The 23063-nt window shown below is 38.6% G+C and overlaps 1 protein-coding gene across 1 annotated transcript in view; it reads left to right on the forward strand.

Moving 5' to 3' along the window:
- Nucleotides 1-179: 179 nt before the first annotated feature.
- The window catches only part of Oseg5 (intraflagellar transport protein Oseg5), a 192033-nt gene continuing 169149 nt past the window's right edge, over nucleotides 180-23063 (forward strand). The window contains exons 1-2 of the mRNA XM_067151262.2: nucleotides 180-311; nucleotides 13949-14145. Of these exons, the coding sequence (XP_067007363.2) occupies nucleotides 217-311; nucleotides 13949-14145 (292 nt within the window). The 5' untranslated portion in view covers nucleotides 180-216. The remainder of the gene's footprint in view (nucleotides 312-13948; nucleotides 14146-23063) is intronic.

Consider the following 23063-nt stretch of genomic DNA (forward strand, 5'->3'; position numbering starts at 1 on the left):
AAAGTTTCCATTGAAGAGCATATTTTCCAATATAAGTTTAAATCGTTTATAATTTTATATTCACTACATTTAAAAAAAATAGTCTTTTTGTTCATAAAAACTATTGCTATCTGTGAGACATTTCCTGTATATTGGCCAACCTGAGTCCACACAAACACGGACAGTGACATTCCTATTGCATAATTTGAATCCTGTAGTTTGCAATGGTAAACAAAAATGAGATTTAAAACATTCCTTCCGGATGAATCAAAGCATTCAGAACTTGTGTCAGGTGTTGGTTGGTATAGTAATGAGGAGATTTATTCTTGTGGGTATGTACCAGAATTGTAAGATATAGTTTTTGTTATATTTGAATGAATTATACTTTAGGCCTACATAGGCTATGTTTATGGAGCTGATTTAAAGTCGCTTCATTCAGTCATTTCAGGTACAGTATTCTCAGATACTGAGTACTAATAAGTGATGTGCACTTGTAAATGCAACAAGTGACATTCTCTGAACTAGCAAGATGTTTGCTCAAAATGTTCAGGCCCTACTTCTGATCCTCTATCTAAAACAGTTTCAAGCAGACTCTGAATGCAGTCATATTCACTGCCCCAAGCGTTATAGAAACTGCTAGGCGTGCAAATTAAAGTTAACTGTAAGACTTAAAGTGAACAAAATATAATGGCCCTGGTTGCAACAAACACAAGGTTAGGACAGCCACGTTCCTTACAACCCTAATAGTCTTGAGGTAGCAAGTAGAAATTTATCACCTTAAGCTCAGAGGGAGAGATTCGTCTTCTGAGTTGAAGACCATGGAATATTGTGGTGGGTCTGCTTTGTCATTCAAAGTGATTGGGTAAAATAAATTGTCTATGCCTGAGTTCTTTACCCATACCAGGTCAAACCCCACTGTTAGCAGCCCTGAAAATGGCCACAGTGACTTCCTTCCCAATCCTAGCCCTTGTCTATCTCTTCATTGACATAAGACCCCTCTGTGTCGGTAGGACATAAAACAAATAGCCTGCTACTCTTGTTTTAGTGAAAGTGTATTAACAATTTAATTTACAAGTATTATTCTAGGCCTACTTGCAGCATATATGCCGAGCAAAGCAAGTTCCTTTGAATTTATTACCACTATTGATGTCTCACAGTTAAATTCTGGTTAATTTCATGCAGCTGTAAGCTTGCATTCGGAAGATCTTAAGTCGAACTCCACTGTTAGCTGCCCTGAAAATGGCCACAGTCACTTCCTTCCCAGTCCTAGCCCTTTTCTATCCCATCATTGCCATAAGACATCTCTTTGTCGGTGGGACATAAGACAAATAGCCTACTACTCTCGTTAATTTATCACCATTGATCTTTCAACAGTACGGATTAGATCTGTTCTACTGAGGTTGTACCCGTGCAACAAAGTTTTACTAGAGCCCATTGGTAGATGCAAAATTTATAGATACATATTTACCGAAGTTCTGAAGTACTGAAATTTACCTATGACAAAAATATTTATAAAAAGATACAAAAGTTGAAAACTAGAAAAGCAACTGGAATCAAGAGGATTTCTAGGGATATAACTTACTAAAGGCAAAATGGGTTGGGATATAGTACGATATCTGAAATAGAGTTAGAAATGGTTGTGGAGAAATTGAAGGAACTTGTTAGGAAATTGAATCTAGCGAAGAAGTCGGCTAAGGATAACATGATGGCAAGCATAATTCGCAGTCATACAAATTTTAATGAAAAATGGAAGAGTATGTAGAGATAGTTAAGGCAGAAACAGGTTCCAGGAAGGACATTCCAGGAATCATAATGACCAGGAGAAGTTCAACTTTGTTCGCAGACAATATCTACTCGTCTGTTGAACTGGCAAATAAATTTCCGGCTAGACGCACTTACCTGATTGGCACCATGCGGAAGAATCAACTTGGGCTTCCACCAGGTTTAAATGAAAAAATCAAGAAAGGAGAAATGGTTGCTTAAGAGTCACAGAATGTTATTATAGCATTGAAATGGGTGGACAAGTGAGAGGTATAAGTTATATGCTCTCAACTATTCACCAGCTTGAATTCATTTATTTGGGATAACGTGATAAGAATAACACAGAAACCATTTGTAGTTATTGATTATAACTGCTGCAGTCAGCGGTACTGCAATGATAATATCGGGACGCCTAAAACCATTTTCAGTGCAGAAACTGTACCCGATTGTTGGAATAGCCCCATCCAACATCCGGAGGGCCGCTGCTGCAGACGCCGAGAGAACAAAGCAGGAGAATGACCATCGGCATCTACTCCATAGTCACCGAGCTACAACATCTCGCCTCAGATTCCACAAGAGCTTCCTTGCTAGGACCCTGCCACTGGAGGGAAAACCAGGGACAACTCATCTTAACAGATGGAGGAGCTCAATGCCCACAGTTATGTCACCAAAAGAAGAATTAGCTTCTGGCACCGACCTACCTTACCCTGTACGGAGGTCCCGCAGCCGCTTAAGAGTGGGTGTCCCTCGATTCAAGACCAACCTGAAGAAATGGGGGATCCTTCCAGCAAACGCAGACACCTTATGTAAATGTAGTGCTGAACAAGACCCAAGCCACCTACTTATCTGTCCCCTCTTGGACAGCCCATGCATATCACAAGATGTTTTTAGAGGAAACAACAAGCCCATCGCAGCTGCAGTATTTTGGAAATGCTGACCGGACACTGAAATGAATGAATGATTACAACAAAGCAAAGCCTGGCTTTAATGTATCTGATCAACTATCATCCTGTAATATATCTGTTAAAAAAACTGTTAGGTGGTATCACAAGGTACAGTAGCGATGGAACTGCTAATTCGAACAAGCTTGGTGAATTCGTGGATTGCTTTCAGAAGCTACCAAACAGTGGCAAAGCTTCAAAAAATTGTCCATCACTACCTTCAAGGAGAAATGTGCTCTTGAACTGATGTGCTTGTTGGATGAAGTGGAAACACCTCGTCACATCTTGTGGAGATGGAAAAAGCAGAAAAGGCAGGAAATTCCACACGTAAGAGAAGAAAATACTACAGCAGATGCTACAAAGACGCTAATGAAACTGGAGTTTGGGAGACTGCAAGGAAAGCAAAGAAAGTTACAATGCACTGTAAATATTGCACGGACAAAACATTCTTATGCAAACCTCACTATGAGTTGTTTCACAAGTGATTTATATCTTGCAAAAAATTTATTATTATTATTATAACTGGCTTTACATCGCACCAACACAGATAGGTCTTATGGCAACGATGGATCAGGAAAGGGCTAGGAGTGGCAAGGAAGTGGTCGTGGCCTTGATTAAGGTACAGCCCCAGCATTTGCCTGGTGTGAAAATGGGAAACCACAGAAAACTCTCTTCAGGGCTGCCAACAGTGGGGTTTGAACCCTCTATCTCACAGATTCAAGCTCGCATCTGCACACCCCTAACCGCACGGCTAACTTGCCCAATACAAAAATTGTTATCCTTTCCTAATTTCAATGACTAGCATGATAGGCTATAAGTTATCGGCATCTGTGTTGTTTCCTTCTTTTTTTTTTTATCAGTTTAACTTTCCTTAGAACAATGGAGTACTGTAGGTCTAATTATAATAATTTCTGGAGTGATGTAACAATGGCTAAAGTCGTGAACAAAGGGTGTAGTGTAGCCAAGTAAATATAAATAAAAATCAGCTGACCTTGTATTCCATTCATTTGTACTTCTGAGTAGGTAGTTAGTATCCGTAATTTATATTTCGCTCCCTCGATCTTTCAGTATTTATGAGCGGTTAGCTAATAATAATAAAGTTCATATATCCCAGTAATTGCAGTTCAAGTCCCTGGAGTAGTAGTAGTAGTAGTAGTAGTAGTAGTAGTAGTAGTAGTAGTAGTTTTGATAGAAATATTTGAGAAATTATTGTAGACAACCTCGTATTTTTCAGTAGGCCTAATTAAGGACACTTTTTTTTTTTTCTCCGTCCCGTGGAGTAGGGAAAATAATAGTAATCCACCAGCTGTAATAATCACATAACCACATTTCAGTAGAATTGTAGTGAAGATAAGGTCTAATATATTAGATAGTATCTTGCCAGTTATATTCGTGTTTTTCTTCGTGTACGGCAATCCTTTTGATACTTAAGCATTTAACCAAACGCAGTGTAGTGTAGTGTAGATACATTGTAGTATAGATACAGTACATTTAGATAGTGCCGTATCTTGCGTGCTATATTCGTGTGTTATCTTTCGTGTATATCTATTAGACCGTAATACTAATAATAATTTGTCTAAGCATTTAGCTTCGTTGGTAATCTTTGAGTACAGTAGTTCTTGCAAATTTCATTTCTGTTGTGCTTAGTAGTGACATAGGGTACGGTACCGGTATCGTAATTAGGATACGTCTGAAAGTAGTTTAAAAATTACTGTAGTGTACTGTACAGTAGTATACGAGTAATATCCTATTAGAATTTAGTGTGCTTATTTTATTATTGTAAAATATTTGTGTAGTACTGGTGTGGTAGAGGTATCCGTAGAAACTCTTACTAAAATATTGTTGAAATTAGGATAGGCTTAATTGCAGTTTGGAATTGTGTAGTTCTTGTGTATTACTTTCGATATTCAGTAATTAACAGCAGCTTTTATCCTGTTAGGGGTTGTAGGATAAAAATTAAAAAAATATAAAAAAAATAGAGCACGACTAAGTAGTATTGTAGTGTAGTCGTATATTAATTACCTTATTGTTGTGTACTATCCCAGACAATATATCCCTCCGTTCATTTATTTTTTTGCAAATAAGTTATTTTATTTTTTAATTTAAAATTTTCCCCCCGTAAAGAATGGCTAAGGAGCGCGAGTGTACTTATTGTGGGTGTGGTGAGGCATTGAGGGGTATGAGGGAGGAGTTGGAAAGTTTGAGGGAGATAATTAAGATTCTCACAGAAGACGGGAAGGAAGATAGGACTCCCTCAAACAATGTACAGGTTACAGTAGGTGTACAAGAGGGAGGGGAAGGAAAGGGAGGAGTTGTAGAAGACAGGTGGTCTAATGTTCTAAGGGGAAGGAGATTGCAGGCCAAGGGCTCTATTCAGGATCAGAATTCAGGACAGGTGTCTGTGCGAAATCGGTACGAGTCACTCCAGGTAGAACAACAGAGGGAAGATGAGGGACAGGGAACTGTTGCTGAGATGCGTGGAAGTAGGAGGAAGGGAAAAGGTAGGAAAGGGAAATGTAGAGTAGAGGATAGGAAAAGACAGGTGGAACAGGGTCATGGGAAGGAGAAAAGGGAGGAGGAAGTAGCTTCTGCAGCTATCAGGAAAGATAGGGCTGACCAGGAGGGGAGGGGATCAAATGAGGTGGGTAGGGTTGAGGCTCTGGTCATGGGGGATTCCATCGTTAGACACGTGGGGAAAGTGTGTGGAGGAAAGGGAACCAGGGTAGAATGTTATCCAGGAATTAGGTTGAGGCAGATGTTGAGGAAAGTAGAAGAGAGGGAGGAGGGGAAGGAGAAGGTGGTAGTGTTTCACGTTGGAACCAACAACGTAAGGCAAACTGATATAAGTACCAACATAGTTGGAGATGTGTGGGATCTGGTAAATGCAGCACGGGTGAAGTTTAAGAAAGCGGAGATTGTTATTAGTGGAATACTGTGTAGGAGGGATACTGACTGGAGGGTGATTGGGGATTTAAATGAGACTATGGAGTGGGTATGTGGGAAACTGGGAGTGAAATTTCTAGATCCTAATGGGTGGGTAGGAGAAAGGGATCTGCGCTCGGATGGCCTTCATTTAAACCGCAGTGGTACGTATAAGTTAGGAAATTTGTTTGGAAGGGTAATAGGGAGGTACATTCAGGGAAACGGGATGGCCTAGGGAGCGGTGATAAGGGAACAGGGAACTGGAAATCAAGTAGGGATGACATAAAATTGTTAGTGTTGAACTGTAGAAGTATTGTAAAGAAAGGAATAGAATTAAGTAATTTAATAGATATATATTTACCAGATATTGTAATAGGAGTTGAATCATGGCTGAGAAATGATATAATGGATGCAGAAATTTTCTCAAGGCACTGGAGTGTGTATCGTAGAGATAGGATAGGAAAGGTGGGAGGGGGAGTTTTCATTCTGGTGAAAGAAGAATTTGTAAGCTACGAAAAAGTTAAAGATGAGACACATGAAATTCTAGGTGTAAGGCTCATTTCTAAAGATAATAGGCAACTTGATATATTTGGAGTGTACAGATCGGGAAAGGGTAGCACTGATGCGGATTCGGAATTATTTGATAGGATAGTCAGCTATGTGGGAAATGACATGGAAAGAAATGTGATTGTAGCGGGAGATCTGAATTTGCCAGATGTCAATTGGGAAGGAAATGCTAACGACAGGAAGCATGACCAACAAATGGCAAATAAGTTAATATGGGAAGGACAGCTGATTCAGAAAGTGATGGAACCAACCAGAGGGAAAAATATTTTGGATGTGGTGCTGATAAAACCAGATGAGCTCTATAGGGAAACTGAAGTAATAGATGGTATTAGTGATCATGAAGCTGTTTTTGTTGTAGTTAAAAATAAATGTGATAGAAAGGAAGGTCTTAAAAGTAGGACTGTTAGGCAGTACCATATGGCTGATAAAGCAGGTATGAGGCAGTTTCTAAAAAGTAACTATGATCGGTGGAAAACGGTAAATAAAAATGTAAACAGACTCTGGGATGGGTTTAAAGAAATTGTTGAGGAATGCGAAAACAGGTTTGTACCTTTAAGGGTGGTAAGGAATGGTAAAGACCCACCTTATTATAATAGAGAAATAAAGAGACTAAGAAGGAGGTGCAGACTGGAAAGAAATAGAGTTAGAAATGGCTGTGGAAGTAAGGAGAAATTGACTGAACTTACTAGAAAATTGAATCTAGCAAAGAAGGCAGCTAAGGATAACATGATGGCAAGCATAACTGGCAGTCATACAAATTTTAGTGAAAAATGGAAGGGTATGTATAGGTATTTTAAGGCAGAAACAGGTTCCAAGAAGGACATTCCAGGAATAATTAATGAACAAGGGGAGTGTGTATGTGAGGATCTTCAAAAGGCAGAAGTATTCAGTCAGCAGTATGTATAGATTGTTGGTTACAAGGATAATGTCGAGATAGAGGAAGAGACTAAGGCCAAAGAAGTAATAAAATTTACGTATGATAACAATGACATTTACAATAAGATACAAAAGTTGAAAACTAGAAAAGCGGCTGGAATTGATCAGATTTCTGGGGATATACTAAAGACAATGGGTTGGGATATAGTACCATATCTGAAGTACTTATTTGATTATTGTTTGGCCGAAGGAGCTATACCAGATGAATGGAGAGTTGCTATAGTAGCTCCTGTGTATAAAGGAAAGGGTGATAGACATAAAGCTGAAAATTACAGGCCAGTAAGTTTGACATGCATTGTATGTAAGCTTTGGGAAGGCATTCTTTCTGATTATATTAGACATGTTTGTGAAATTAATAACTGGTTCGATAGAAGGCAATTCGGTTTTAGGAAAGGTTATTCCACTGAAGCTCAACTTGTAGGATTCCAGCAAGATATAGCAGATATCTTGGATTCTGGAGGTCAAATGGACTGTATCGCGATTGACATGTCTAAAGCATTTGATAGGGTGGATCATGGGAGACTACTGGCAAAAATGAGTGCAATTGGACTAGACAAAAGAGTGACTGAATGGGTTGCTACATTTCTAGAAAATAGATCTCAGAGAGTTAGAGTAGGTGAAGCTTTGTCTGACCCTGTAATAGTTGGGAGGGGAGTTCCTCAGGGCAGTGTTATCGGACCTTTATGTTTTCTTATATATATAAATGATATGAGTAAAGGAGTGGAATCGGAGGTAAGGCTTTTTGCGGATGATGTTATTCTCTATAGAGTGATAAATAAGTTGCAAGATTGTGAGCAACTGCAACGTGACCTCGAAAATATTGTGAGATGGACAGCAGGCAATGGTATGTTGATAAACGGGGTTAAAAGTCAGGTTGTGAGTTTCACAAATAGGAAAAGTCCTCTCAGTTTTAATTACTGCATTGATGGGGTGAAAGTTCCTTTTGGGGATCATTGTAAGTATCTAGGTGTTAATATAAGGAAAGATCTTCACTGGGGTAATCACATAAATGGGATTGTAAATAAAGGGTACCGATCTCTGCACATGGTTATGAGGGTGTTTAGGGGTTGTAGTAAGGATGTAAAGGAGAGTACATATAAGTCTCTGGTTAGACCCCAACTAGAGTATGGTTCCAGTGTATGGGACCCTCACCAGGATTACCTGATTCAAGAACTGGAAAAAATCCAAAGAAAAGCAGCTCGATTTGTTCTGGGTGATTTCCGACAAAAGAGTAGCGTTACAAAAATGTTGCAATGTTTGAGCTGTCAGCGGAGAGATGGCGTGGAATGACATTAGTAGACGAATAGGTTTGAATGGCGTCTATAAAAGTAGGAAAGATCACAATATGAAGATAAAGTTGGAATTCAAGAGGACAAACTGGGGCAAATATTCATTTATAGGAAGGGGAGTTAGGGATTGGAATAACTTACCAAGGGAGATGTTCAATAAATTTCCAATTTCTTTGAAATCATTTCGGAAAAGGCTAGGAAAGCAACAGATAGGGAATCTGCCACCTGGGCGACTGCCCTAAATGCAGATCAGTATTGATTGATTGATTGATTGATTGATAGCATACTTAAGAATAAAGCAATCGTAGACTCCAGTGTACATTATTTTCCTTGCCATTAATAATTGAATTCTGATGGTTGAGTATGATAAATATCATTGAAATGCCATCGTCTGTTGCACAATGCACTGCGTGCTGAGAAGGGAATGGGCACTGTGCTGCACTCTATGAACACCTTACAAGAACAAGCAGTGCAATGCAAATGGTAGTGCTAGTTTTACGCGATAGCCTGAAGTTGAGAAGCATGGCCTCACTACCGTGTCACCCCAAGAGGGGTGATGTGATATTTTGTATGAGCATCCGTCACCCCACAAAGGGTGGCATTGTCTTCAATTTGTTAACTCTAGGTGATGGTAATATTAAGTAATGACTGGCAGAAGCTTTCTTCTCTATTGCCTCAAAGTTAGTATAGAAGATGTAATAGCTGTGTGACATAGTTGCCTGCCTCTCATCATTTCGTACAAAATTGTACAAAACTGTTTTAATCCTCCTAGTCAATACTATACATTTTATGTCCCATTAAGTAGAAACTTCACACATAAATAGACATGTTTCGACCTGGCATTGGGTCATCCTCTTTAAGACATGTAAAATGATTTTAAAACATAGGAAACACACAAAATGAATTGTTAGCTAAAAAGTTTTTTTAAAAAGCATGACAAACGTTAAAAAAACTGTGAAATGTTGATCGTTAAAACAGTCTTGAGCTGGAGGTCTTTCTGTTTCAATGTTTTTGTTGTTCTTTGGTGTGGTTCAACTGCCATTTGTATACTGTTGGCTTAGTTGTTGTATTCCGACATCGGCTGATATACATAAGCATTATTGAAGTTGAACCATCTGATTTTTTAGTGTTACATGGCCCGCTTGTATCGCCCGTGTTCTCTGACTACTGAGTCTAGCTCTCGACTTTTACAGACTAAAAAGTTTTCATAGTCTGTAATGCCTCTCATCAGTCTGAGCTAATTGATGTGGGATGTTTAAAATATAAAATTGCATCCCATTAGTGTAAAGCTTGAGATCCCATGGCTATGGTCATTATTCTGATTCTGACAGTCGCATAAAAGTAAAAGTTTGATATTTTTCCAAAGTTAATGGCAATTTGGTTTATTTATAAATATGAGGCAAATGCAACAGCCGTTCTTATATTTATCGCACGTTCAAGTTAAATTCTTCTAGTTCATTTTTAAATAATAATTTTAAAAAAAGATATGGAGAACACACACTGTAATAAATAAATATAAATTCATACATATTTCATTATAGCCTTTCTTTGAATTTACTAAAATGTATTTTCAGCTAGATCTGTGGCCTCGTTTAATTCCATACCTCTTATCTTTAAATCATTAGAAACCGAGTCTAATCGTCGTCATCTTGGTCTCTCTCTCTACCTCTCTTATCTCTATGGCCGAGCCCATTATTGTCCTAGGTAATCTCTCCTCTTCCATACACCTTACACGACTCCAGTACTGAAGCCAGTTTATGCTTCGTCAGTGAAGTTCATTCTTAACTTAGCCTTTATATCCTTAAATAAATAAAATAAAAATCATGCATACTATACAGGCCATGGTTATCTACTTTCTTTGCAGATCTTCCGTTCGACTTATCAGACATCACACACACTAAGCTCATTAAGAGGGTTAAACGTCCATGCTTTCTCTGACTAAGCTCTCTTCCACTTTCTATTACTTGTTCAAACCTTCCACGAACATGTATCAAAACTTATGATCAGTCACACTGTGCTTTAATTGAAGCCCAGATGCAACTTTATATTTTAAACATCCCACATCAATTAGCTCAGACTGATGAGAGGCATTAGACTCTTGCTTTCTTCCTTGGAACAGTGTTATGTGTTAAGTAATGACTAGAGCCCGGATTTCCATGCAAATGCATGTTTTTAAATAAGCTAGCTACACTTCTCAAACTTTGCAAATATTCGTTTTACGGCTTAACAATTCCAAATAACCGTTCTTTTTCCGTGCATGTTTGCATGTTTTGGCATTTTTCGGAGAAAACTCATGCATAATGCATATTTGGAAGATTTTGGATTTAATAGTGCATATTTGGACGTTTAATATTGCATAATATGGCTTTTATTCTGACTTTGATGCATATATATTGTTAAGTTGCATCATAGTGCACTTTCTGAATGTTAGTTTGCAGAATTTGGGACAGTTTTTCACGTTGTAGGCTACAGTATGTCTATTACTGAGAGACGGAGAGAATGTAGTCCTGGCATCCTATGTGACAACCATAGTTAGTAGCCTACATACGGTACAGGTCCTACAGTATAATGCAATTAACCAAACACTTTCTTATCTGTTGCTTGAGTAAACAGTGACGTAAGTCGGAAGGCCCCACGTCGAAATCTAATTCTTAGGAATAAGGTGTCCCAGTTTTACAGTTGTATATTGCTATAAATTGAACCGTAAATTGTGCATTAACCATTGACAGCTCATTTTTCGTCTGTTAGACGAACAAAAGAAACCTTGTATCGCACTTCTGTGGCGCCGCGTTACTGGGATAGCAGCTTACAAATTCTGGTTTTTCATTGAACCCTCTACCATTGTTATCCTGGAATGTCCTACCCGGAAGTCTCAATCGTCACACGTCTGTGTTATCGCAGCAAGCAATCGTTACCACTTATTGAGGACATTCAAATGTGTCTGCAATCATCGCATGGAGAAGCAGCTGCCGCAGATAGAGATAAATTGAACAAACTAATTCGTTGAAATACTGATTTTGAATTCATCAAGCTTATAAAAGATGTATTGTGGTGAAAATGCAAAAGACGTACAATTTGACCTCACTTTGTCCAAATGTCTTCATTGAATTATGCATCTATCACTTCTCGTGACGTAAAAAGATAATTTTCTGTGCTTAAGTATGTGCTGAATGATAAACGGATGAGCTTAAATCAAGACAATTTGGAGAAATTAGGGTAGTTTTTGTTCATGTTTCAAAAGGAACTGAATTTTGATAGTGCATATCTTCCAGTTTATTGTGCATGTATCGCCAAATGATAGTGCATGAATGCATGCATATTTTGAGATTTGATAGTGCATGGAAATCCGGGCTCTAGTAATGACTGTCTTTCTTCTCTATTACCTCAGAGGTAATATAGAGGACTTAATAGCCGAGTGACATAAGCAGTCACTGGCTTCTCACCAAGATGTTTGAAGTGTAAAGTCATTATAGTGTAGATTATAGGCTGGGTAATCCTACTGTCAGTACAGTACTCTGTTTCATAAATGGTTCCTGTTCTTACACGTCTAAGTCAATCATATTCTTGTCCTTCATATTAAGCAACATATCTTTTGTAAAGCTGGAAAGTGAATTTGAATTGAAATCAGTTAATGTAGCAACTAGCTGGTCCCGCAGTATAAGGGTAGTGAGCCCACCTCTAACCAGGAGGTCCTGAGTTCAATTCCCAGCCAGGTCAGGAATTTTTACCAGGATCTGAGACTGGTTCAAAGTCCACCTATCTACGAGAACAATTTGAGGGGCTATCTAACAGTGAGATAATGGCCCCGTCCGAGAAAGCCAAGACTAACGACAGAGAGGATTCATCGCTCTAACCATGTTGCCTCATAATCTGTAGGCTTCCCGTGGTAGGCCAAGGCATATCAGGGCTGTAGCATCATAGGTTTTTAAACTTTTTAAAATGTAATTGTTATCGTGGTTTAGTGGATCGGCAGAGGTGAAAGAAGGTGCCGGGGTGAATGGGTCTAACTACAAGGACGAGATATGAATTAAAATTGCATTAAAGGTTATATTTTTGAAAATAGCAAAACTTAACAATTTTCACATAGAATTTCAAAATTTAACAAATAACAACAAGTCAACAAATAACTGACAATCAGGTACAAGACCAGGAAAGCCAAGATTTAGAGACAAATTAACAATCTGGGCTTCAAGCCCCAATTTTTGCAATTTCTGAGCTCTCAGCTCACAACCACATATTTACCAAAGGGCAGAAATCCCCTCCATACATCGAGCATTTACTCCCAACTTTGAATATCAAGCCTCTCTGAGACACTATTACCACAAATAAAAGAGCTGACCCGCTCTCAATTTTCTGAGCCTATCAAAGGCCACAACAGATTTTAGCATTAATTGCCCTCAAGGCACAACTTACAAGGAAACGGGAGTATCTTGTAACCAACTTACTGGCCCTTAGCAGAAAAGAACACGTTAAGTAAATGGCCCACAACACCAAGTAGAATGGAGGCGTGTACTTGCACTCCTACATGAAACCTTTTAAAACCTAAGAGGCACTAGGCCGATGAAACAGGGGCTATTCCCAAACTATGGAGGTGACTCATATAAGAACATTTTAAGACATTACAGAAAGGAAGAAAACCAGTTACAAAACGTAGTCACCTCAAACCAATATGAAGGGGAGCTCGAGAGGGTAAAGCACTCTCTATCCCTGAATTGCAGTTACAGATTTTAATGAAGTTTTTTTCATCAAACGGCAAAGAAAAATTACATGTCGGGAAGTTTACATTATAAAGGGGATTCGGACCTTTCCCGAGGGTTAAACTTCTGAGCTAGCAAGAAATAAAGATGTTAAATGCCATTACCTTATTGAAGAGCTGCTGCCTGATGAAAGAGGCGCTTCCCGCCTCCTGCTACATGTCCATACACTAGGTTAGAGGTAGATGAAGTGGCCCAGAGACAAGAAAATTATTGGCTACAGTATACAGTTACACACAAAATCGAAGAAGAAAGACGCGATTGGTCAAAAATTAATTACTGAAATAATTGATTGGCTAACTTCAAAACTGGCGGAAAGAAAAGATTAATATTGCCAACCCACGAATGAAAGAACGAAATTTAGTAATAAGAAAACTTATGAGTACAAAATATCGTCAAGAAAGTTCCCTCACTTTGCACCAGGGTGCGTGATCATAGTTTATTTTTAGTAGAGACATCTATGAGACAATGTCCAAACTTCTTGATCAATGGAAAACAAAACAAGTTGAAATCCACACAGTATTGACAACTTTGTAATCACAAAATTTACGGTAGTGACATCTTCTGAGAAACTTATGAGTTGATCCTGTTTTTAAAGTTCAGAGTTTCTCCTGTAGAGGAGGACTTATTGGCGCAAAATTTAAAACTGCGGTGTAGGGGTGTACCGCCCGGTGCAGTAATAACTAGATGAAAGTGGCAGTGCTCATCATCAGTGTTCAAAGAGTGCAGAAAATATTCATTACCCCTTGTGACTCTATTTTACAGTAATTTCACTATAGTTTCTTTTCATTTCTTTCAGAGATGACCATGTTCTTCTGAAATGGAATCTTGTTAAGAATACAACTGATAAGGTTTTAGAACTCCCACCAGAATTTTATCCCACAGATCTGCAGTGGTACCCAGGTCAGGCAACTAGTGGAGGAATTGCAATTAGCAGTGGCAGTAGCAGCAACATAAGACAGGGAGCAGATGTCCTTTTGATCACATCAACTGATGGTAAGTAAATTTAAATGAAGAAAGAAAGAAGTACTCTCTTTCTGTTGCTATTAATAGCCACCAGCTGTCAGGACATCCAACTTGTGTATATTTGTGTGATTTTAATCATTTTACCTATTACCATTCCCCAATGCAAATTACTTGATTGCAGATTGCAGGAATGAGAGACAGAGACAGGCCCTGATTATGATTCATGGATCTGATTTAGAATATTATGGACCCAGACTCGAACATGGTAATGGTGAAATTAAAATAGGGAAGAGCCATGTTTACTCTGATCTGGATAAGGGAAAGATAATGATCATTTTTATGAGATCTTATTTTAACCTCTTCTGGCACAGTGGAAATCAGTGTGTATAAGAGTAATATTTGAAGGGTAATTAAGGATTTCAAAATATTTTTTAAATTTTCGTCTTCTTTAATCTAAAACTGTGTGATTCTTCAGTCTGTTAAAAGTAATTCAGGATAAACAAAATTAGAAAAAACCTTTAATAACATTATACTGAAAAAAAGGTATCATATAATTAATCTTACAGTTATAGAATAATTAAGGAAGCATTAGAGCCCACGATTAGTCTCAGCCATCTGAATCATCATCATTTTGAACCAACTCCAGTTTCCCGTTTGCGGTGAATGAACGTTCTCCACTTATTTCTGTCCATGTAGGTGCCTTCTTCCATAACCTGCAAATCCAGACCTCACCCAACTAGATCATATCTAATCTGATCGATCCATCCCTTCCTTGGACGACCTCGTAATCTTTTGCTCTCGAACTCCTCAAACTACACACTTGCTGTTCTCAGCCATCTGAATGATGAATATAAATATATACCAGTAACTTGGCGTGTACAATTTACGAACTTCATCGTATAGATCCGTATTGATACTAAATAAATAAATTATCTTCCCCATCTTAACAATAATCATACTACGTCGACAAAGTGTCAATATCATGCGGCAACTTCGAATCCAAAGTGATGATTAATTGAAAAATGGCATATTAAAAGTCGTAATAAGCAAATTAAGAGGAATGTAGTCCCAATAATTACATGTAATCAGTGGAATCCTGTTGCTATAAAGAAACAATGTTAGGTTTTGGTTCACCCAATCAGTACACATCACTTTACAAGTGAACTATTTAATTAAAAAACATATTAATAATTAATGCATTGCTTTGTACTTCTTGAAGAATAATTGTAATGTTTTTAAAAAAAATGTCCAAGTCTGGAATATGAAACTTGATAGTATTTTGGGTTTATGATAATGTGAAGTGAGACAAACTACTGAAATGTTTGACATTTTATGACGGTCTTGCTTTGCTTTCTCAAGGAAAACATAGGAAGTTAAAGTGGGTAAGAGTAGTGTTAGGGAAATTTTTAAGGAGACGTTATGCCTGTGGAGGTTTTTCTTAGGAATCAAAGCAAGATTTTTGAGAAACATCAAGTTTTGCAGGAGTTAGATTATTTTCTTCTTCCCACCCACACTTTACAATACAGGCAAGTTGCCTTTTCCTTTAAAATTATTGCAGTGTATTTATTTGGCGTTTTCCTCTACTAAACATGTGTTTTTACATTTGAGACTGTGGTTTTTTACTGACGTGTGGTTTTGCATATTGAATTTTGCATGGGCATCGCACCATCAATGCAGCATATTACTGTGACCAGATTAGACATCCTTATTGCTGCAAACGATGCAACCAACCAATACGAGAAGTCATTATCCTTCACGACAATGCCTGGCCCCGTTCTACAACTCTCACTCACCGGAAACTGAAAGAAATGAGATGGACATCTCTTGACCATCCTCCTTACAGCCTGGACGTATTGCCCTGTGATTTTCATCTTTGCACCACTCAAGGAGACAGGAGGAGGCAGACGATTTGAGGATGACAGAGCCATGGAAGATTTTGTGCGCAGTTGACTGGTGATATGATCCCATTCACTTTACAATGAGGGCATCCAGAAGCTGCCAATGTGCTGGGCTAAGTGCATTTCTAAAGGAGGAGTTTACGTAGAAAATTTTATTTATACTTTGTTATCTTGTAAAAGCAAATAAACAAATTTTTAAAAATAACTGTCATTTAAATTTGATCCATCTTCATATTTGTTAACAGTAGAAACCACCCTGTAGTCGGTACAGGAAGACCATTCTTGAGGCTCGGCTTAATGCTGCCTAAACCATTACAAAGATATCCTCAAACTATGTGCATAAGAATTGTTTGTCCGACCCCTGTCCCGCTTTTCTATGAGGTATGAGGTGAGATGAATCTGTTGTGGTGGGGTTTTTATGACTGGATGCCCTTCCTGACGTCAACCTCATCAGAGGGGTTAATGAGATGGAATAAATGACGTGATATATGGTAGTAGGAAGGGAGAGGGCTAAACCTAGTGCCAGCATATAGCCTACTCCTGTCGAATAGCACCAAGGGGTCTGCTGAAGGCTTAATGTCTCCATCCGATGGAAGAATCACCATCAACAGCGCCATATGCCCTCAATCCATATGAGTACTGCAGAAACATTTGGAATTTAATCCAGGCATTTTTTTACGTCGCACTGACACACTCGCCCAGTAATCCAGGCTTTTGGCACACAATCTAGTGATTAGAAATTGTATACCACCACCTCCCCTCCCCTGCCGGTCAACATTCTGATGGTGAATTTTTTCGACCAATGGAACTTGAACTGGCTAACCACGGTATCAGATCATTTAGACTTCAATGCTTTAATGATCATGGCCACCAGATGGGCTTGCGTAACAATAAAATATCAATTATAAATAGTTCAACAAAAAAGCCCTTGGAACCACATTCGTATCTTTAAATGGTAGCCCTCAATAACAATTTTTATATTGCACTACTTCTTGCGTCATCAGTCCTAAGACTGGTTTGTGGCGGTAGAAGCATCTTTTTGCTGTGTTCTGCCCTGAGCTAGTCTCTTCAGAGTTGTGCAGGAGTGATAACTGGTATCCCTCATGACCTGACTGATGTACTGCAATGTTGGTCTGTCTAGCATTTCTTCCCTCCACAGCTCCTCCAAGAATTATCTTCAGCATTCCTTCATGCCTTAGAATATGCCCAATCCATACATGTCTTCTCTTGCAAATTGTAGGTTTCACAAGCACGGCTTTACCATTTTAACCTTCTGGAGAATCTCTTTTTTTGTCATTTTTTTCACTCAGGAAATTCTGCACCTCTTCCAGTATCACCGCATTTCAATGACCACAATCATTTTTCTCTCAGCTTGCCCGAGTGTCTAGGTCTCGCTTCCGTATACACTCATAAAAAAAAAAAAAATTAAGCATGTACTGGATTCCCTTGTGTTGAGATGCAACCGATATCATATTATTCAGGGGCGAAGCATCAGGGGAGACGGTAGACAGTGTGTACCCGTAACATTTTGTGAACAAAAAATTGTCTAGCTAATTCAATTATTTTTTAGAACATTAATCATTTCCACGTATATGACATTATTGTATTCTCCGCTTTACTTATTTTCGTCTCACTTCGGCAATGCTCGAGCTTGCGTCAGTTACACGAAGCACCTAGGCAAAAGTAGACTCTGTCATTCTGTGTATGTTCCCTTTGATTTTCAAAGCTTTCAGATAGAGCAACACTACCACTACCTGGGGGTACTGACTGTGGAACTATGACTTTCATATAGCGAGATTTCTCCGCCCAGTAGACAGACTTACCAGCGTCTCTTCTTGCTCTCATTGGCTAGTATTTGGATCTCAGTTATAAAGGTGCTCTTATTGGCTACCATCTCAAGCATTCTTTTAATGTAATTAATTTGAATTTACTTTATTATAAAACACATCTAAAAAAGAAAATAATGTTATAATAATATTCAGGTACAACATATAGCAAACTTGCACTGAATGAATGAATGAATGATAACATCAAAACCCTTCAAATACTTGCATTTTTTTGCCCACCAGTATTAGTTACAGTATTGCTGTATAACCCCAACAACTATTCGCTTACATTCTTAATAATGAACTCCAGAGTGTGTATATGGAAACAACAAAATTGATGCTATCTATTCCGTTAACGTCAGTATCTAGTGAACGTGCTATGAGTACCTTGAAACGAATTCAAACCTATTTGAGGAATTTGATGACCAACCACAGGCTGTCTAACTTGGGAACTCTAGCTATAGAGAAGGAACTGCTGTGGCATCATAGCAAGATGCCTGACTTCAAGAAGACAGTCTGTCTGTCTGTTAGGTCATCAGCCCAGAGGCTGGTTGGATCCTCAAATAGCACCACCAAAGGTTATGCGGTTATAAGGAAACCGCAAAAACCAATGGCAGCACCAAAATGAGGCATACTAGGCAAGACAAGGAGTGAGGTAGTTTGCCATTGCTTTCCTCACTGGGTCAGCAAGTGCTATTGCAGCACGACTGACCTTATGAGCAACACCCACCTTTCATAGCACTCAGATGCACTAGTTGTGCTCTGAATGTCATTAATCAGCACCACCCATAGCCCAGCAGCTTCCATATTGTCACAGCCATGGATGAGACTGGGACTTCAGTGGAAGCTACATTTTACTCTGGCCTGTGCCAAGAGATGGATACAAAAGTACTGTATCCATCAAGAAATGGCAGCAGGCAAAAGAAGACAGTAATAGACATATTTGCTTAAATGAAGGACAGACGGATAGAACTCATGTACAAGAATATTGTTTAAGATGACTTGTACGAAAATCTATTTGTGTCTTATTTCTCTTATTAAATCTACATAACAATAAATTATATTGCTATTTTTTAATACTAAAAGTATGTTATTATTTGACAACTCCGCACTGCGTATTTAGTCTATATTTGAAATGAAACGAGTGCATGTAGCGCTATAGGTTGTTATAGTTTCAAAGTCATTAATATAATATTGAATACAGATCTGTATGCATCGAAAACAAAATTCCATATATAGTATGATTAAAATAGTTTAAATAAAAAAAATAAATTTCTGTCTACCGTCTTACTTAGTTCATGCTTCACCATTGATATTATATAATGTGAAATTCAGAATAGTAAATGACTAAAACATACACTTCTCAGGAAATTTGGACCTAGTATGAAAAGAAAAACATTTAGTATGTGACTAAACCAAATAAATTAAGAAACCTCCTCAGTTAGAATATCATAAAATAAAGACATTTTCTGATGCAGTCACATACGTCTATAACGTGTTGGTCCTCCATGAACCCTGAGGCACTCTTGAATGTACAAGTCACTCAGTACAAAATTATTGAATATTTCTTGAGGCAAATGGTCCTACAGCAGCATTTTCTAGAGCTTGAATCATTAGTGGTCAATGTTGATGGTTGGAAATTGCTGTTTTAAAAAGGTCCAGGCATGCTCTATGCAGTACGGGTCTGGGGAAGAGGCTGGTCACTCCATTATGCGTATGCCATGTCCCTCCAGGTATCCATTCACTGCTGCTACACGATGTGGACAAACGTTACCATCCTGTAGAATTAATCCATCTCCTACACTCTTCGCAAAATCACTTAACTATGGGTCAGAGAATGTTGTGTTCATACGCTGTGGCTGTCATGTTTCCTTGAATGTGAACCAGTGGTGTATGGTGGCTGAACGTGATGCCTACACAGAATCGTGCTGAACCACCAAGGTGTTGGTGACAGTTTTTTTGTTGCTATTTGCTTTACGTTGCATAGACACAGATGTCTTATGGTGACGATGGGATAGGAAAAGCCTAGGAATTGGAAGGAAGCGGCCATGTCCTTAATTAAGGTACAACCCGGCATTTGCCTGGTGTGAAAATGGGAAACCACGGAAAACCATCTTCAGGGCTGCCGACAGTGGGGCTTGAACCCACTATCTACCGATTACTGGATACTGGCCGCGCTTAAGCACTGCAGCTATCGAGCTCAGTTTGGTGACGTTTTACTGAGAAGGAATCATTATAACATTCCCCTCTTAACATCTATATGCGCAGAGAGTTTTCATCAGGGTATCATCCCATTTCCACTTCATCAGTGAACAGCATTCTGGACCATTGATCTCATGTCCAAGTCTGATGTGCTCTAGCCCATAAAACCCAAGCCACCCTGTGATGTTGTCGAATTAGAGGAGTCCTGAGGGGTCTTCTTGAATACAACCTACCATCATCGAGTCTATTGCGCACAGTTTGGGTACTTACAGTAACTCCTGTAGTATCTCAAAGCTTGTGGTGTAGGGTGTCTACATGCGGATAAGCATATATACCGGTCTTTTGGTGGTGTTGTTTTGTGTGGACAGCCCACACAATGTTGATCATCTACTAAATGGATGTCTCGGAACTTTTTCCACAACTGGAGACAGCACTTCAATTCACGTGAACATCATTGGCAACGTGAATTTGTTTAATGTTTTGTTTGCATCAAAGTGGATTTTGATGCGATCAGGCATAGACAGCGTATGTCAAGGCATTTTAGTACACAGTGCATTAGAAGCAGGGCACCGGACGAGTTGGCCGTGCGTTTAGGGGTACGCGGCTGTGAGCTTGCATCCTGGAGGTAGTGGGTTTGAACCCCACTGTCGGCAGCCCTGAAGATGGTTTTCCGTGGTTTCCCATTTTCACACCAGGCAAATTTTGGGACTGTACCTTAATTAAGGCCACGGTCGCTTCCTTCCACCTCCTAGGCCTTTCCTGTCCCATCGTCACCGTAAGACATATCTGTGTCGGTGTGACGTAAAGCCAATTGCAAAAAAGGAAAAGCCAGCAAGGTACACTGAGAAGCTTGCTTGTAGGTCCCCTCAGCTGCAATGTACTGGATTTGTTTACCAGTTACAAATTGAACGCCTGTACCTGGGAAGAAGGGAATGTTTCCACAATTTAAACAACATACTTACTAAAAACATTTAAGCTCTTTAGGCTTTTTCAATAATTAAATTACCAGCGTTTCGCCCCAATGTGACAGTGGGCTCATCAGTTGAAATGCTACACCTTTCCAAGACACTGGCGACTAGTGTGCCGTTCAGACACCACTGCAAGCCTCTTATGTAGGACAGTGCAGTGATGATGCACTAGGGGAACCATGTGCCTCTACTTGTATAAATGCCTGCCTTTGGCCTTTAGATCAAAAATAAGGTTCCTAGAAGGAAACCATAATTTCATTTCATCGATTGCAAATGTTAAAACATTTAAGCTCTTAAGGCATTTTCATTCGTGAAGTTCTTGAACATACTATCTAACCTTAATTGAAACATTAATATTAGACATCGTTAGGTAAACTGCAAATATGCTTTACATTCTTTTGTTGAGTGTAATAGCGTACTCCATGCAAACGTTTCAACAGATTTATTTTGAGATGTCTATGCTACTTGAGCTGAAGAGGTTACGCTTCTTATTAAAGATGTTCTTTATCTGGTTTACTCGGCTTAAAATCCCACTCTTTGACCTCTTATCTGATATTATCCTGTTTCCCAGATATGTGAAAAGTCGCCACATTATCCAGCCACTCCGTGTTAAGCGTGTAGTTTATGTAATGTATGTATGTATGTGTCGTGTCTACTTCTTACTAGGATTTTGTGGCAGGAAAACGGATGATGGGAAGACCAAGAACCCACTGGATGGACATCGTAAAGTTGGACATTGCAGTTCAGGGAAGGGCACTGGAGGACTTCATTAACAACAGAACTATAGAATTGAAAGAGAAATTAGGTTTGAAGTCTTTTTAGTAATGTTGAAATAGTCTACACAAGTTACTCCTTCCAACTACCATGTGACAAGCCACTTACCATCAAGCACCCTTCTTCTCTCGGACTTCTGGAGGACTACAATTTTATTTCTTCACATAATATTATAAACCTCACTTAAAATGGACCACAGAAGCATCTCTATGCTATCAATTTTAAGAATTCGATCTGAACTCCACTCTGATTTATTCTCAACATTCGAAATATTTAACACTGATAAATTTTCTCTACTACTCTTCTTGTTCCAAGTTAGCAATTTACCTTAGACCTCACTTGAAGTGAGCAATGTATTAATGCACCATTTGGAATTGTCAGCTACATTTTATTAATTAATGTGTTAATCAATCTGTTTAGGATCTATTAGTTTTCCATTACGCCCTCAACCTCCACAGGACACCTATTTGCTATATTTAAACAAGGACTTTCAGGAGGGTGTATAAATTTTACGACTATCCATATTTTAATCTTTAAACTATTGTCAACCATTTCGCTCACCATTTGTAACATCATCTTCACATTTATATTTAATTTAATTACAATCAGGTACCTGATTATTTACCTTTCAGTTTGAGATATAGGCTGATGATGCTCTTAATTAAAGAGCGAAACATGTCCCTACAGTTTTAATTCTTTTTAAAAATTATTTTTATGTATTGAAAAGGTGGAACAATTAAACTTTCATATTTATTTGACCTTAACATGCGGTAGGCCGTAAAAAGAACTCCAATCATAATGAAATATAAGAAGTTGTTTTGAATTCATATGTCAGTAATATGTTCATTTGCGCATAAACTTATATCATGAAATATCATAAATATCACTTTCGTCAAGCACGTGTTTGCCGCGAGAAGCCATATCTTAGAGCTCACTGAGTGACAACATCTACTGATGCATGCTGGTCAAAAATGTCGTAAATTCTCTGACTTAGACATATAATACTGCCATCTGCTTAAATACTTTCATAATTAATACATGAAGAAACATGATGTAACCACCAGAATGCGTGTATAGCTCGTTCTCGATTTTTAGTGAATTGTCAAGAGTTACTACGGGCTATGCCCGCAGCGCGTCCTGAGCGTTATTTCGGCCGCTGCGAGCTATGCTCCCAGTTAGACCAGAAAAAGTTCATATCTACTAAATGCCATAAATTACAAAAATATGAAGTACACCAGCGTGAAGCTCGTATTTGAAAAGTAAAGTAGCCAAAATTTGAA

Source organism: Anabrus simplex, chromosome 7, assembly GCF_040414725.1.
Source record: "Anabrus simplex isolate iqAnaSimp1 chromosome 7, ASM4041472v1, whole genome shotgun sequence".
NCBI lineage: Eukaryota > Metazoa > Arthropoda > Insecta > Orthoptera > Tettigoniidae > Anabrus > Anabrus simplex.